This window comes from Lithobates pipiens, unplaced genomic scaffold (assembly GCF_037356315.1).
Source record: "Lithobates pipiens isolate NorthernLeopardFrog02 unplaced genomic scaffold, aLitPip1_a1.2 Scaffold_18, whole genome shotgun sequence".
NCBI classification, from domain to species: domain Eukaryota; kingdom Metazoa; phylum Chordata; class Amphibia; order Anura; family Ranidae; genus Lithobates; species Lithobates pipiens.
Genome location: NW_027507758.1, coordinates 83,447,582 through 83,462,766, shown reverse-complemented (window position 1 = coordinate 83,462,766; position 15,185 = coordinate 83,447,582). Strand labels below are relative to the sequence as shown.

The 15,185-nt window shown below is 41.6% G+C and overlaps 1 protein-coding gene across 1 annotated transcript in view; it reads right to left on the bottom strand.

Annotated features, from left to right (window-relative positions):
• Positions 1-272: 272 nt before the first annotated feature.
• The window catches only part of STUM (stum, mechanosensory transduction mediator homolog), a 120,461-nt gene continuing 105,548 nt past the window's right edge, over positions 273-15,185 (bottom strand). Inside the window, exon 3 of the mRNA XM_077485858.1 lies at positions 273-7,687. Coding sequence (XP_077341984.1) covers positions 7,653-7,687 — 35 coding nt within the window. The 3' untranslated portion in view covers positions 273-7,652. The remainder of the gene's footprint in view (positions 7,688-15,185) is intronic.

The following is a 15,185-nucleotide window of genomic DNA, read 5'->3' as shown; positions in this document are numbered from 1 at the left end:
TGATGTCACAGCCACTCAGCATAGGACCCGGCTGCTAGTGGAGATGACCGGAGTAGCATTGCCTACTACAGTAATTTGCAGTTTCTAGAGGGATTCCGCAAAGTAACTATGTACAGTATAAAATGCCATCCTGAAATGCTTCTTTTTAGTCAAATAAATGTTTATTCAAGACATTGTCAGAGTATAACAAGAAATAAGACAACAATTCGATATACAGAACCATATAAATTGTTACACTGTAGTCAAAAAAGAATGCCAGGGGAAAACATTCGGGCAATAGACCTGTAATGCTTCTTTAATACACCCAACCAAGCTTATATTTTGACAAAATCATAAATGTGGTTATTACTAAGCCCCATCCCTTCAAGGGATGAGTGTTTACTTAAAATAAAAAAACGTGAAAATTAGAAATGACTTGGAGAATTTGACATAACTGTCCCATAGAGAATGCTTTATATCAACATTGACTTCAACGTGGACCATAAAGAATGACATAAAATTAACAAAACTATTTATGTAAAGGTCACAAACAGTTTTATTAAATAGAAAAAGAAAAACATAGTCAAAACATTCATCAAGATTTCGATTAAAAACATTAAAAAACACAAATCCCATGCTTTTTTTTTTCTTTGTAGTGGTTTAACAATAAGACTATTTACAGTTCTATATACAGTACATAGCTGGAATTTCATACACAACAGCTGTACAGTGCTCCAGACAACTTACATTTTTTTCAGACTATCCATTCCATTGTAACATAGTGCTTTGTTTTTCACTGAGCTTTGCCTTAATCACAGTGTCAAATTAGGACACTTATGCCGCGTACACACGATCGAATTGTCCAGCGGATTTGGTCCGGCAAACAATCCGAACGGACTTGGCCACACACAGACACTCCGAAAGTCCGGCGATTTCTAACGCGATGACATACAGCACGTACGACGGGACTAGAAAAAGGAAGTTCAATAGCCAGTAGCCAATAGCTTCCTTCTTGTACTTGCTTCAGAGCATGCGTCATTCTTAGTCCGCCGGACTAGCACACTGACAAACGCATTGTCCGCTGAAAGCCAAGTCCGGCGGACAAATTTTGAGTAAAAACTACTTTCCAAGTCCGCTGGACTTTTACGATGAAAAATTCCACTGGAGCCCACACACGATCGAATTGTCCAGCATACTGTGGTCCGGCGGACCAAGTCCCCCAGACAATTCGATCGCGTGTACGCGGCATTAAACTCCACTTGGTCTGCTCAAACCCTACCTATTTTTTATTCACTCCAACATTTTTGTAAAACCATGTCCAAGCTCAAAAACCCCACTCTTCGGTTTTTGCTGCTCAATAAAAAAAAGCACTGGCTCTTTTTTTCCCAGAAGCCTACCCCTGAGGACTTATCACACAACCCAACCACAAGGCTTCAAGCAAGACACGGAATTTGTTTTGTTTTTGGATGCTCTGAGAGGAAGGAAAAGAAACCCCGCAGAAGGTAATTATTAGGTTTACATCTGGTTGGAAACCAGAGACATGTCAGAGCTGAGGCAATAAGGCACCTCAAGATGTTCACCGTCTAACTTCCAGCAAGTCCTGCATGACTGTAAATGTGACTCATGCTCTAATATTACTCTCAGCTGACATTTATTGCAGTGTAGGAAGCTCCTCGGTTCACTCGGTTCGTGGGAAAACTCTCGTCTACATCTTCATCTAATTAAACAACTCCTGGGCTCTCTATACTGCTAACATTTCTCCATCCCTATATAAGAGAGTACTCAAGGACTACAGGATTATTATTTTTTATCAATAGTGAAACCTCAATATAAAAATGTTGATCGAAAACTTAAAGTGGAAGTCCAGTCAAAAATGAAAATGTTGCTAGTAATTCTATGTAAAATATCTTTATTGCTGACATTATTCATTTTCTGGATAGCTGATTGCATAGCTTAAAAAGTCTTATCTAAGCCAATTAGCTTCTTCCTGTTCTTCACTTTCCCTTTATCTGCCTCTTAGTTCCTGAAAATGCTGTTATTCTCTCCTACACAGGCATGCCCACTATTCATTCTAACCGCCCCGTCGTGCAGCATCATTTCTTTTTACAATTACGTTTTCCTGTGTGCCCGAAGCTTAAAGTGACGTTAGGCCGGGTACAACATCACTTACATAAATGACATATTCAACGAGGAACATGCCCAGCAGCTGGGGACTAATGGCACGCCCAGCTCCTGGAAACGGCAGGGAGAGCTGAGAGTTGACGTTCATGTGAGTGGTGCATTTTTTAGCAACAAAATAAGATGCAAAGAAGGATTTATGAAAAATTTGAATAATACAGATCGATTTCAAATGCTTATTGGATGTCAGGAATTAATTTTATGTTGGTTGCCTGGACTTCCACTTTAATATAGAAAAGTTTCACTAAGCACCACTGGTATGTAAGAGGACGCTTTTCTTGTTTTTTTCTCTAACTGTCACGTATTTGTGAACACATTTGGATGACTTTACATAGGAAGTGGTTCCATCCTCCTAACCCTACGTCATTGCTGTGTCCTGTATTAATGTGTGGTTGGAGGATGGAAGTACTGCTCGTGGTGGAGATCACACTCTCAGAAGTATTGAATGGAGACTGTGGCATTGGAATAAAGAGAAAATAGGAGACACGGCAGAAGCAGAGGTGAGTTTACTATCACTGCAGCTCCAGGGACCGTTCTTCTGGATTCTTTTAACTTTATAAAGTAATTTCCAAGACTATTTTTATTTGGCTGAAGCCTGAGAAATGGGTATTGATCTTGCTGTGTGGGCTTTAAAATAGACCTTCAATGAAAATGGAAGGTATGCTTTATTCACAGGTCAACGCGCTCAGACACAAATGTCTTGTTAAAGCCACTGAAAAATAAAGTTTATACAAAAATACCTCAGGCCCAGCTTACTATGCTTTTGGGAGGTCCAGGTGATGTCACCACACCTCATGGAAGAGCTGGGTGCTCGAAATCCTGCAAATATGTGCTTCCACTATGTTAATGCTTTTTTAAGTCACTTTGGGGGAAAGGGTTGAAGGGCCGTAAGTAAAGTAGACTTTCACACTTTCTAGAAGATCCTTTAATGTGCTTATGTCCAATCCACTTTGGAATGCTCTATGTGGAGGCACTATAATCCAAGTCACTGCCTTGCAGCTAACATAGTAGTTACTGTTCCATTCTGTTTGACTTGATAAAGCCATTTTTCAAAACAAATTTGTGAAAATTTAGGAAATGGACAATGGGCAGTTTCTTCTTTCCCTTTCTTTTGTATAGAAGAATATCTTCTCGAGAACAGTAATCCAAGATCTTAAGATAAAGTTCTCTGTTGAAAATATTTTAATTTAATTTCTTTAACTTGTTTGACCCAACTGCAAGAAGGAAAATGCTCTTGAGCATTTGGATTTTAGCATGAGTTTCCAAGGTGGGCTCAGATGTAAAATCTTAAATATACTGTACATGGGAAATTCTTATGAATTTGTGAGAATGAGTGGATCAAAACTTCTTGTGTCAAAGCAGAGACTTGAAGCTGCTACTTGAAATTTACCAATAAAGGCTATATCAGGAGGTCTAGGTTTTGGGGTTAACTGCAAAGTTATGGAACCCATTCCTTACTATAAATGTCCAAAATAGGCAATTGTTGACTTTAATGATGAGTATTCATTAGCTTGGTCATTTGACTACACCAGGCCTTACTGCTGTTGGGTTTATTGGTTGAAGATATGGGACCTTAAAAGATACACAAGAAGCTGACATGGCTCTTTCTTGGAGGAAGAAATGAAAAAGAACCTGTTTTTGGATTGCTGCTCGCTTCGCTTTTCTCCTAAGCCTGAACTCCAACCTTACCTCTAGTCTTGCACAGTTGTGAAGGTTCCTTTCCTGTATTAAAATTGCTTATTCTAATTTCATTACATAATATGAGGTTCTCACTGTGTGCATTAGAAGCTGCAGCAAGTCAGATAGATCCTGCCTCATCTTCTTGCTGCCTCCCAGCTTTACTCATCCCTGGATCAACATTTTCTTTCATTGTATTTAAGTTCTTTCAGTCACGGAGGCTTAGCATCCCACAGGGCTTCCTATAGTTTTACTGTAATGCAGTCAGGCTGTGCAAACAGTGTGCTCAACCCACAGCATTGTGGCCTATGTCCTTAGTGGTCTGACATCCCCTTGCCCAGTGCTCTAACCAATAGTTCTCATGCTTCCTGTGTAGCCCCGTTGACTGAAGCGCAAGGCTCTGCATTAAAATAATATAGGAGGCTTCAGTTGACCTTAACCCCTTGTTTACATTGAATGCGGCTTTGAAATTGTGCAACTTAATCTGAAATTGCATGATTTTATCGCATGTCAGTGCGAGTTCAGGTGCGACTTTGAAGACATCTGTGCGACTTCATGAACAGATGTCTATGCAAGTCACACTCGAAATTGCCAGAAGAAGTGCAGGAACTACTTTTTTTCAAAATTGATGCGCCCCTCCAAAGTCAGCATCGCATCAATTTGAAAATGGCCATTGCTGACAATAGAGTGCGCCTTGTCATGCGATTTGAGGCTGGGCTTCTTGCATTGTATGTTAATGAGGACAGACTTGGGACAGGCTCACTTTAACATTGTTCCTAAACCTTGCAATCGGCCACAGAACCTCCTCCTGAGAAACTAAAAGGTAAGAAATATTTTTCCAAATTTTTTTTTAGGTATGCTGTGTGAATGGGAACACATAACAAACGTAATATTAGGTTTTTGTCAAATTTGATGGCAAAAGTGGAAATACACTGTTAAGGCCAGTTTCAGCCAAATCTGAAAGAAATCATCACTAAAATTCCCAGTTTCATATGTGGTTTTCACAAAGCCACACAACGATGTCACACTTATGTTGAATAACAAAATACATTGTAAATTCAGCAAGCAGAGAGTGACACCTTCAACGAGGCGCTCCTAGAGGGGGCAAAGACAGACTACTGCAGAAAAAAATCCTGCGAGATTCAGCTCACTGGTATCCAGCCTTATGCTTTGTTTGACCAACCTACTGCTGCCTGAGTTAATGAAAATCTTTCACTGTTCTAAAACTGAAAAACATAATACAATTACTTCAATCTTACAATAAAAAATAATACTTAACCACTTGCCGACCAGCCAGCGTCATTATACTGCGGCAGGTTGGCACAATCCCAAGAACCGTCGTGGCTATACGTTAGTCCCTTTAAGCGGGATAGCTGGCCCACTCACACCAACCGCGCATGCCCGCTGCACAGCGGGGGTGCCGATGCTGGTGTATGGCGGTCGCGATGACAGACGGCCATGAGGAATCGCAGGCACGAGGATCAGAACAAGGACGTGTGTGTGTAAACACACACATCCCAGTTCTGTGAGGAGAGGAGAGAAAGATGTGAGTTCCTACGAGCTGGGAACCACGATCTCTCATCTCCTATAGTCAGTCCCATTCCACACAGTTAGAACACACACATAGGGAACACAGTTAATCCCTTGATCGCCCCCTAGTGTTAACCCCTTCTCTGCCAGTGACATTTATACAGTAATAGTACATTTTTATAGCAGTGATCGTTGTACAATTGTCAATCGACCCAAAAATGTGTCAAAAGTGCCCGCCATAATGTCATTGTCTCGATAAAAAACGCAGATAGCCACCATTACTAGTAAAAAAAGAAATAATAATAAAAAATGCCATCAATCTATCCCCTATTTTGTAAACGCTATAACTTTTGCACAAACCAATCAATATATGCTTTTTGTGATTTTTATTACCAAAAATATGTAGAAGAATACATATCGACCTAAACTGAGGAAAAAAATTAGCTTTTTAAAAAAAAAATTGGGGCTATTTATTACAGTAAAAAGTACAAAATATTGTGTTTTTTCAAAATTGTCGCTCTTTTTTTGTTTATAGCACAAAAAATAAAAACCGCAGAGACGATCAAATACCACCAAAAGAAAGCTCTAATTGTGGGAAAAAAAGGACGTCAATTTTGTTTGGGTACAGCGTCGCACGACCGCATTATTGTCAATTAAAGCAACGTAGTGCCATATCACAAAAAATGGTGTGGTTGTTGAGCAGCCAATTCTTACAGGGCTGAAATGGTTAAATAAACACAACAAAAATAGGTTATGTTTCGTCATGCTGTCATCTGCCTGCTCAGCTTGGATCAGTGGAGCGATCCCCAGCTGAGCAAAAGGAATCTGCAGGACAGGGGTGCCTGTTTGAACGGGGCCTTAAAGGAGTTGTAAAGTCAGAAAGTCAGAAGGTTTTTTATCTTAATGCATTCTATGCATTAAGATGAAAAACCTTTTGTGTGTAGCAGTCTCCCCAGCAACCCTTAATACTGACCTGAGACCCATTTCTCTCCAGCAATGCCCACAAATGTCTAAGCTGTCCGGGACACTCCTCCTGATTGGCTGAGCCACAGCAGCGGCGCCAATGACTCCCATGGCTGTCAATCAAATCCAGCCAGCCAATCAGGGAAGAGAGGGGGCATGGCTGGGGTTCCATGTCTCCCTAGCTATGACTAGGCTTGGGTGCCCCCATAGGAAGCTGCTGACTGTGGGAGCATTTGATAGGAGGGAGGGGCTAGGAGCAGCAAAAAGGGACCTGATAAGAGGAGGATCCAGGTTACTCCTGTGCTACTATGCAACACAGATCAGCTGTCTGATTTAGGGCTGATTTACATCCGTTATGGTAGGACTGCATCAGGCGGCTATTGCAGTGCAGACCCACTGCAAGACGAGGCAAAATGGCTCGTCTCCTACCAGACAGGTTCACGCTACTGTATTGCAATGGGGTGTGCCGCATGCACTATTTTTTTTTTTTCAGCACAGCATAGTATGATGCAATACACTACCTAGCACTATGCTGCAGACAAAAGAACTTAATGAAATATCACTGTATGACATTTCAATAAAGTTAATTTAAAAAAAAAAGTTAACGCAATTGGCGTTTTCGGGACCATTGTAATCCCAACACACACCAGCAGCTGCATAGCCATTGGTGTGAGTCAGCCCTAAATAAATACTCCTCTCCTGATTTACAAATCATAGCTTTTAAAGGAGAACTCTGAGCGATGCAAACTTATGTCATCATAACTAACAATATGAATACCTTTTTAACCTGTGTCATGTTTTTAGGGGAAAAAAAAGTTTCTATAAAGAGCAGTAGGAGGGAATGAGGCAATTTTGCTTTCATGGGATCTGGAATAACTAACTATAACATAAATAAAGTTCCATCCAACAGTGAACTTTCCCTTTTCTTCCATAAAATGCCTTGAGTAGAAAAGGAATTTCAAGTAACCATAGAAAGACATTACGTAAGTTCACTGATGGCACAGATAAAGTTCTTCTGTGGCTCTCTGTAGCCGGAATGAGATCGGGGTTGGAGTGCTTATATTGTATTTCCATATTTCTTTGTGCTTTTTGACCCCTCACTGAATTTGGATTTCCAGAACAATCAAAGAATGTATATGGACTGTGTTATTGTGGGAGCTTGGTCCTCTGCTGGACCGGAGTGTTTGTCTGTACATTGTAAGCCACATTCACTTCTCAGTCTCCACCTATTTTTCCTTCATATACTTTCTTCTGTTTTTTCAAAACTCTTCCTCCAAAGATACTGGAAAATGTCTTTTTGCACTTTGTGCGTTGTGTCGCCACGCTTACAGTTGCTGCGGAATTCCTTGTTCTTTGTAACCTGAAAAAAGAATGTCGATTTTTTAGAATGTTCTAAAAGTGGGTCCTTCTGTATCTTCACAAGTCTGTACGAATATATTCCAGACATTTCACAATATGCAGCAACAGTGTTATTAAAAAAAAAAGCTCTATTAATAAAAAGCTCCAGTCTAGTGACTTTGCCTAGGATGAGATGATATCATTGGTCTGCTGTATGTATATGTAATAAGCAGTTCTGGCTATTTATGAGTACGGTATTACAGTGAAAAGCCATGATAATAATTAATTTCTGCTTTGCAATATTGTTCTTTCACCTCTACCTCATCAAACAATCTGCAGCATAGCACCAGACAATCTGCACCTGTACTTGTTACATTAATTCACAGGCTAAAGCAGGGCTCTCCAATCCTTGTAAAAAAAGAGACAGTTTACTGTCTTTCAGGTGGGCCTGACTGTGACCTGTGGGAGAAAATGCCCCAGCATCAGTGAGAGTAAACAATCCCCCATCACTTGTATTAGTGGGAGGAATAGCTACCAGTTGTTGGTGTCAGTAGAAGGAATAGTGCCCCATTGTTGGTGTTAGTGGGAGAAATAGTATCCTATTGTTGGTGTCAGTGGCAGGAATAGTGCCCTATTGTTGGTGTCAGTGAAAGGAATAATGTCCCATTGTCAGCGGGAGGAATAGTACCCTATTGTTGGCGTTAGTGGGAGGAATAGCGACCCCTTGTTGGTACCAGTGGGAGATGTCAGTGGGGGGAGAATAGTACCCTATCATTGTGGTTAGTGGGAGGAATAGTGCTCCATTGTTGGTGCCAGTGGAGGGAATGAGTGCCCTCTTGTTGGTGGCAGGAATAGTGCCCTGTTGTTGGTGTCAGTAGGAGGAATAGTGCCCTATTGTTGCTGTTAGTGGGAGGAATAGTGCCCCATTGTTGGTGTCAGTGGGAGGAATAGTGCTCCATTGTTAGTGCCAGTGGTAGGAATAGTGCCCCATTGTTGGTGCCAGTGGAGGGAATAGTGCCCTGTTGGTGTCAGTGGGAGGAATAGTGCCCTATTGTTGGTGTTAGTGGGAGGAATAGTGCCCCATTGTTGGTGTCAGTGGGAGGAATAGTGCCCCATTGTTGGTGTCAGTGGGAGGAATAGTGCCCCATTGTTGGTGTCAGTGGGAGGAATAGTGCTCCATTGTTGGTGTCAGTCAGAGCAATAGAGCCTTGCATTCAAAGGAGTAAGTGCTCCCAGGGTCACACCAAGGCAAGCAATGAGCTGTATCTGGACAGGGGAGTGCAGTTTAGAGAGCACTGAGCTAGATAATCCTATCATTTGCTGCATGACTTTTCATCATGATGAGGCTAAACTTGATATAGACTTGTAAAACCGTCAGTTATTATACGCTGCACACCCCGCTCGGTGCAGCTCTCTCTATATCAATAACACAAATCAACAAAGTACTGTAGAATGATGGTCAACAGGAAATCAGCCCCATCTGTCTGCTGCCCTCCTGAGACTCATTTTGATCTTTTCTGGGACTCAGTAGATGATCTAACAGTTTTGCTTGATTTTCTTTCTAAAATAAAGAATGAAACAACTTCTGTACTTTTCCTCTGTGCAGGAGCTTCCTGTAATAAAGATAAATAATGCTTTCTCTCCTTGTGCAGGGTGACTGGTCTTGTATATACTGTATACTTGTATGTTGAACATAACAAAAGAGAGAGGTGGCGGCTGGGTGTGTACACAAGCACCACATCCTTCATTAGAATCTAAGCAAGTACTGAAACCAAATGGACTTTAATATTGCTCCACAGAACAAATTATTGTATAAAAAAAAAAACCCCATAAAAAAATGTTATTTCATGAAACATGTTAAGAGAATTGTATACAGATTAAAACCTTTCCTCTACATCATATTATTTGATAACAGAGATAAACAGTATATCTCTCAATCCTTTATACAACTGAATCTCCCTAGGAACCCATATATTGATCAAATGCTATTCCAAGTATACATTTGGTATGCAAATTCCTGTATATCTTTTCGTGGTAATCATAATCGCTTCTTTATCTACTATTTTCCTTTCCATGGTCTCCCCCTTTAGAACACCCCAGTGCCCCCCCCCCTCCCCCGGAGGACCCAGTTATACTGGCCTTCACCTATCCATGGGTTCTGTTTTTAATGGCAGTACTTACTTTCAATTTTTTAGTCAAATCCATTGTTTTTCTTTATGTTGCTTTTGATCATTTGTATTAATGATGTATTACTTATTGTGTTATGTTCAATTGTAGATCTATTGTGTCTCTCTCCTGAAGAAATGGTTATATTCCGTGAAATCTTTAGAGATATACAGGAATTTGCCCTTTGGATACCCTTTTGACAATATAAAATTTAAGACCAAATGTATACTAAAAATACAAATTGATCAATGTATGGGTTCCTAGGGAGATTTAGTTGTATGAGGGAATGAGAGCTATACTGTATATTTCTGGTATCAAATATTATGATGTAGAGCAGGGGTAGGCAACCTCGGCCCTCCAGTTGTGGTGAAACTACAATTCCCATGAGACCAAAAAAACCGGACAATCACAGGCATGTCTCATAGAGGCAGAGGCATGATGGGATTTGTAGTTTCACCACAGCTGGGGTGCTGAGGTTGCCTACCCCTGATGTAGAGGAAAGGTTTTAATCTGTAAAAAAAACAAAGCAAGGTCCATAAAGACATGGATGAGCGAGTTTGGGGTGGGGGAACTTGACTGGTCTACACAGAGCCCTGACCGCAACCCGATAGAATACCTTTGAGATGAATTAGAGCGCTTTTGGAAGAAGGGTCAAACTTTCTCATAGACACACTCCTAAACCTTGTGTTTCCAGACGAGCTGAAGCTGTTATAGCTGCAAATGGGCCAACTCAATATTGAACCCTACAGACTAAAGCCCCATACACTACCAGATTTTCTGCTGATTTTTGTCTTCAGATTTACCAAGACCATGTAATGCAAGGGCCTGCCTGATTGCATACAAACTGAAACTCCTAAGGTTTGACCTCATATTATATGGTTTTGGTAAATCTGAAGACAAAAATCAGCAGAAAATCTGATAGTGTATATGGGGCTTAAGACTTGAATGTCATTAAAGTTCATGTGCGTGTAAAGGCAGGTGCCCCAATACTTTTGGTAATCTAGTGTATATACAGTATAACACAAAAGTGAGTACGTCCCTCACATTTTTGTAAATATTTTATTATATCTTTTCATGTGAAAACACTGAAGAAGTGCAAGTGTACAGCTTGTATAACAGTGTAGATGTGCTGTCCCCTCAAAATAACTCAACACACCCCAAACCGCTGGCAACAAAAGTGAGTACACCCCTGAGTTAAAATTTTCAAATTGGGCCCAATTAGCCATTTTCCCTCCCCGATGTCATGTGACTAGTGTTACAAAGTCTCAGGTGTAAATGGGGAGCAGGTGTGTTAAATTTGGTGTTATTTCGATCTCACTCTCTCATACTGGTCACTGGAAGTTCAACATGGCACCTCATGGCAAAGAACTCTCTGAGGATCTGAAAAAAGAATAGCTGCTCTACATAAATATGGCCTAGGCTATAAGAAGATTGCCTGAAAACCCTGAAACTGAGATGCAGCATGGTGACCAAGACCATAAAGCAGTTTAACAGGACAGGTTCCACTCAGAACAGACCTTGCCATGGTCGACCAAAGAAGTTGAGTGCACGTGCCCAGCCTCATACCCAGAGGTTATCTTTGGGAAATAGACGTATGAGTGCTGCCAGCATTGCTGCAGAGGTTGAAGGGATGGGGCTCAACCTGTCAGTGCTCAGACCATACGTCGCACACTGCATCAAATTGGTCGGCATGGCTGTCATCCCAGAAGGAAGCCTCTTCTAAAAGATAATGCACAAGAAAGCCCGCAAACAGTTTGCTTAAGACAAGCAGACTAAAGACATGGATTACTGGAACCATGTCCTGTGGTTTGATGAGACCAAGATGAACTTATTTGGCAGATGGTGTCAAGCGTGTGTGGTGGTAACCAGATGAGGAACACAAAAACAAGTGTGTCTTGCCTACAGTCAAGCATGGTGGTGGGAGTGTCACGGTCCATGTCATGGACATTTTCACTTAGGGGTGTACTCACTTTTGTTGCCAGTGGTTTAGACATTAATGGCTGTGTGTTGAGTTATTTTGAGGGGACAGCAAATGTACACTGTTATACAAGCTGTACACTCACTACTTTACATTGTAGAAAATGTTATTTTTTTTGTGTTGTCACATAAAAAGATATAATAAAATATTTATATATTTATAAGTGGTGTACTCGCTTTTGTGAGAAACTATATATAATTTGTTCAGTGGATCCTTGAAACACTGGGTAGCACAGTGGTGTAGTGGTTAGCACTTTCCCCTAGCAGTAAAATGGTTCGCTGGTTCGAATCTCCAACCAGGACATTACCTGCCTGGAGTTTGCATGTTTTCCCTGTGCCTGCATGGGTTTCCTCTGGGCACTCTGGTTTCCTCCCACACTCCAAAGACATGCTGAAAGGTTAATTAGATCCTGTGTAAATTGGCCCGAGTATGTGTATGTATGAATGTGAGTTAGGGACCTTAGATTGTAAGCTCCTTGAGGGTAGGGACTGATGTGACTGTATAATATATATGTAAATTTATGGTGCTTTATAAGTACCTGAAATAATAATAATTAAAGTCAATATAAGTATAAGAAAGTGAACCATAAATAAACACACATATCCTCTTTCCCTCAGTGCTCATAGATAACTCAAAAAAGGTAAAAGACCCATTAGCTACTGCTATCAAATAAATGTTGTAATAAAGATGCTAGAACCTCCAGGGAAATACCCGCATTAGCAGCACTAAAATTAAATACAGTTCGATAATGTCCTTGGGTGTAAACTCTTTGTAACGGCCACAATGTCCTTGGAATCAAAACCAGGAAAGGTAAGTGATAAATAGCATGGCCCGTCATTAGGGAAACCAAGGTTGTATAATGATCCTCCCGTCACCACGCCTCGTGCAGCACAGCTCCCTTAGGATATTAAACTCACCAAATTTCAAATGTAAGCAAGCCTTCAGATTAATGAAGATACCATATCTCCTTCTCCCATCATCAGATCATGGTATGGACTACCCCTTAAGCTCCAAGGTTGAAAACACTGGTGCAGCTACCGCAACTCATCAACGATGATATTGTCAGTTATGCAGTGAGCAGCTTTAACAACATGCTTGTCGCTAACAATGGTTCCCCTGCAAACATGTTGTGATTTTCGTCTTATAGATGCCATCCAAGGGTAATCATTTTCCTTTGCTATTGACCCACCGACAATTCTCAAGAGAAGTCTGAAGTCATTCACTGAAGGCCGCTCTCCGTACCTGGCAGCTTGTTCCTGCACAGGACTAAGTGCTATAGATGCTACACGAGGTGTGGCGACGGGAGGCTCATTATACAACCTTGGTTTCCTGGATGACTTGCCATACTATTTATTACTCATTTATTACTCATTTATTAACATTTTATTACTTTCCTGGTTTTGATCCAAAGGACATTGTGGCTGTTACAAAGAGTTTATACCCAAGGACATTATTGAACTGTATTTAATTTTAGTGCTGCTAACGCGGGTATTTCCTTTGGAGGTTCTAGCACCGTTATAATAATTAAAGTCCATTTGGTTTCAGTACTTGGTTAGACTGCTCTTGTATCCACCCCTTCTGCAGTTTTTTACAGCCAGGCTGTTGAGGGTGGACATACTGGGTCCTCCCCACAGCTTTGCTCTTTGCACAGTCTACGAGTAGCTCAGTGTTGGTGCCACTACTACATTTACAAGGTAATATCTGGGATTAGACAGACATTTAGTGCACACTAAACAGATTTATGATTGTTACTATTGAGGAACAAATTAATAAATTAAAGTTTTGTGCCCGGAGTTCTGCTCTGAATTTCAAAAAATGGACACCTTTAAACCACAGTTCTTTATAATGGTATAGTATCCAAACACCTACCTTGTGATACTGTGCATTCAGGTTATCAGAGAGAGGCATGCAAAAGAGAGGAAAAAGAATGATGAGTTAACATAAGTGATGCAAACAATTTCTTATTCCTATGCTTTGTTAGAAGGGTTGGTTCACCTTAACAACTGCCTATGCAGAATATGGACATCTAAAGAAAAGAACAAACTGTGCAACTTTGACTAAAGTTAAATAACTCCCTTGCTGTAGGTGTAGGCCATTTAAGTACCTCATGAAGCCTGACTGCAAAACTTCTAGGACGTTATAAGCATGCGCCCAACATTTTGAGATGGGAATGAGGGACACCTACTAGGAAATGTATGTAGGTGTGGGACATGCCCCCTGCCACACCCCCTTAAAGGAGAATTAACCAAAAAAAAGTGAAATTTTTTCATAATTATATAGCCTATATTGTCCCATTTTAAAATTGTCCCTCTCCACAGATTGCTGGGTTCTGTGGTCTGTTTGTGCGGCTCTCCTCACCTTCATTAGTTGCATTAATGTTGGATTCGATTTTTGAACTACATAATCTAGGAGCCTTTGTCCACATGGTGAGATGCTATACCACTTACCTGCCCACCCTGATTACTGTATTCTAATGGTATATGTCCTGTAATGTATTGTTATTAAGTCCTTTGTAATTTCTATTTTTCATACTTACCATACTCATATGCACCTACTTATATTTTTTATTTAGAATATTGGTACCGTATATACTCGAGTATAAGCCGAGATTTTCAGCCTCTTTTTTGAGGCTGAAAGTGCCCCCTCGGCTTATACTCGAGTCACCGCTGTCTGACTGCTCGATCAGCGTATCGAGCAGACAGACAGCGGCCATTCTAAAATTCAAAAGCCGCGCCTCCGTCTCCGCCTCCGCCTGTGATAGGCGGAACACTGAATTTCCCAGCAGTCAGTGTTCCGCCTATCACGGACATCCGCTCATCCTCGTACTACGGACGAGTATGAGAGGATGTCCGTGATAGGCGGAACACAGGCTGCTGGGAAATTGAGTGTTCCGCCTATCACAGGCAGAGGCGGAGGCGCGGCTTTTGAATTGTAGAATGGCCGCCGAGAAGAGCGGCGATCCTGGAGCGGCGATCCATCGACACGGGACGGAGGAGGCACGGGACGACGGCTCGGGACGACGGCTCGGGACGGAGGAGGCTCGGGACGACGGCTCGGGACGGAGGAGGCTCGGGACGGAGGCTCGGGACACAGGTAGGCTGGACACACACACAAGGCTGCACGGACACACACACAGGGATGGACACACACACACACACACACACAGGGATGGATGGATGGATGGACACACACACACACACACACACACACAGGGATGGATGGATGGATGGATGGACACACACACACACGCACACACAGGGATGGATGGATGGATGGACACACACACACACACACACACAGGGATGGATGGATGGATGGACACACACACACACACACAGGGATGGATGGATGGATGGACACACACACACACACAGGG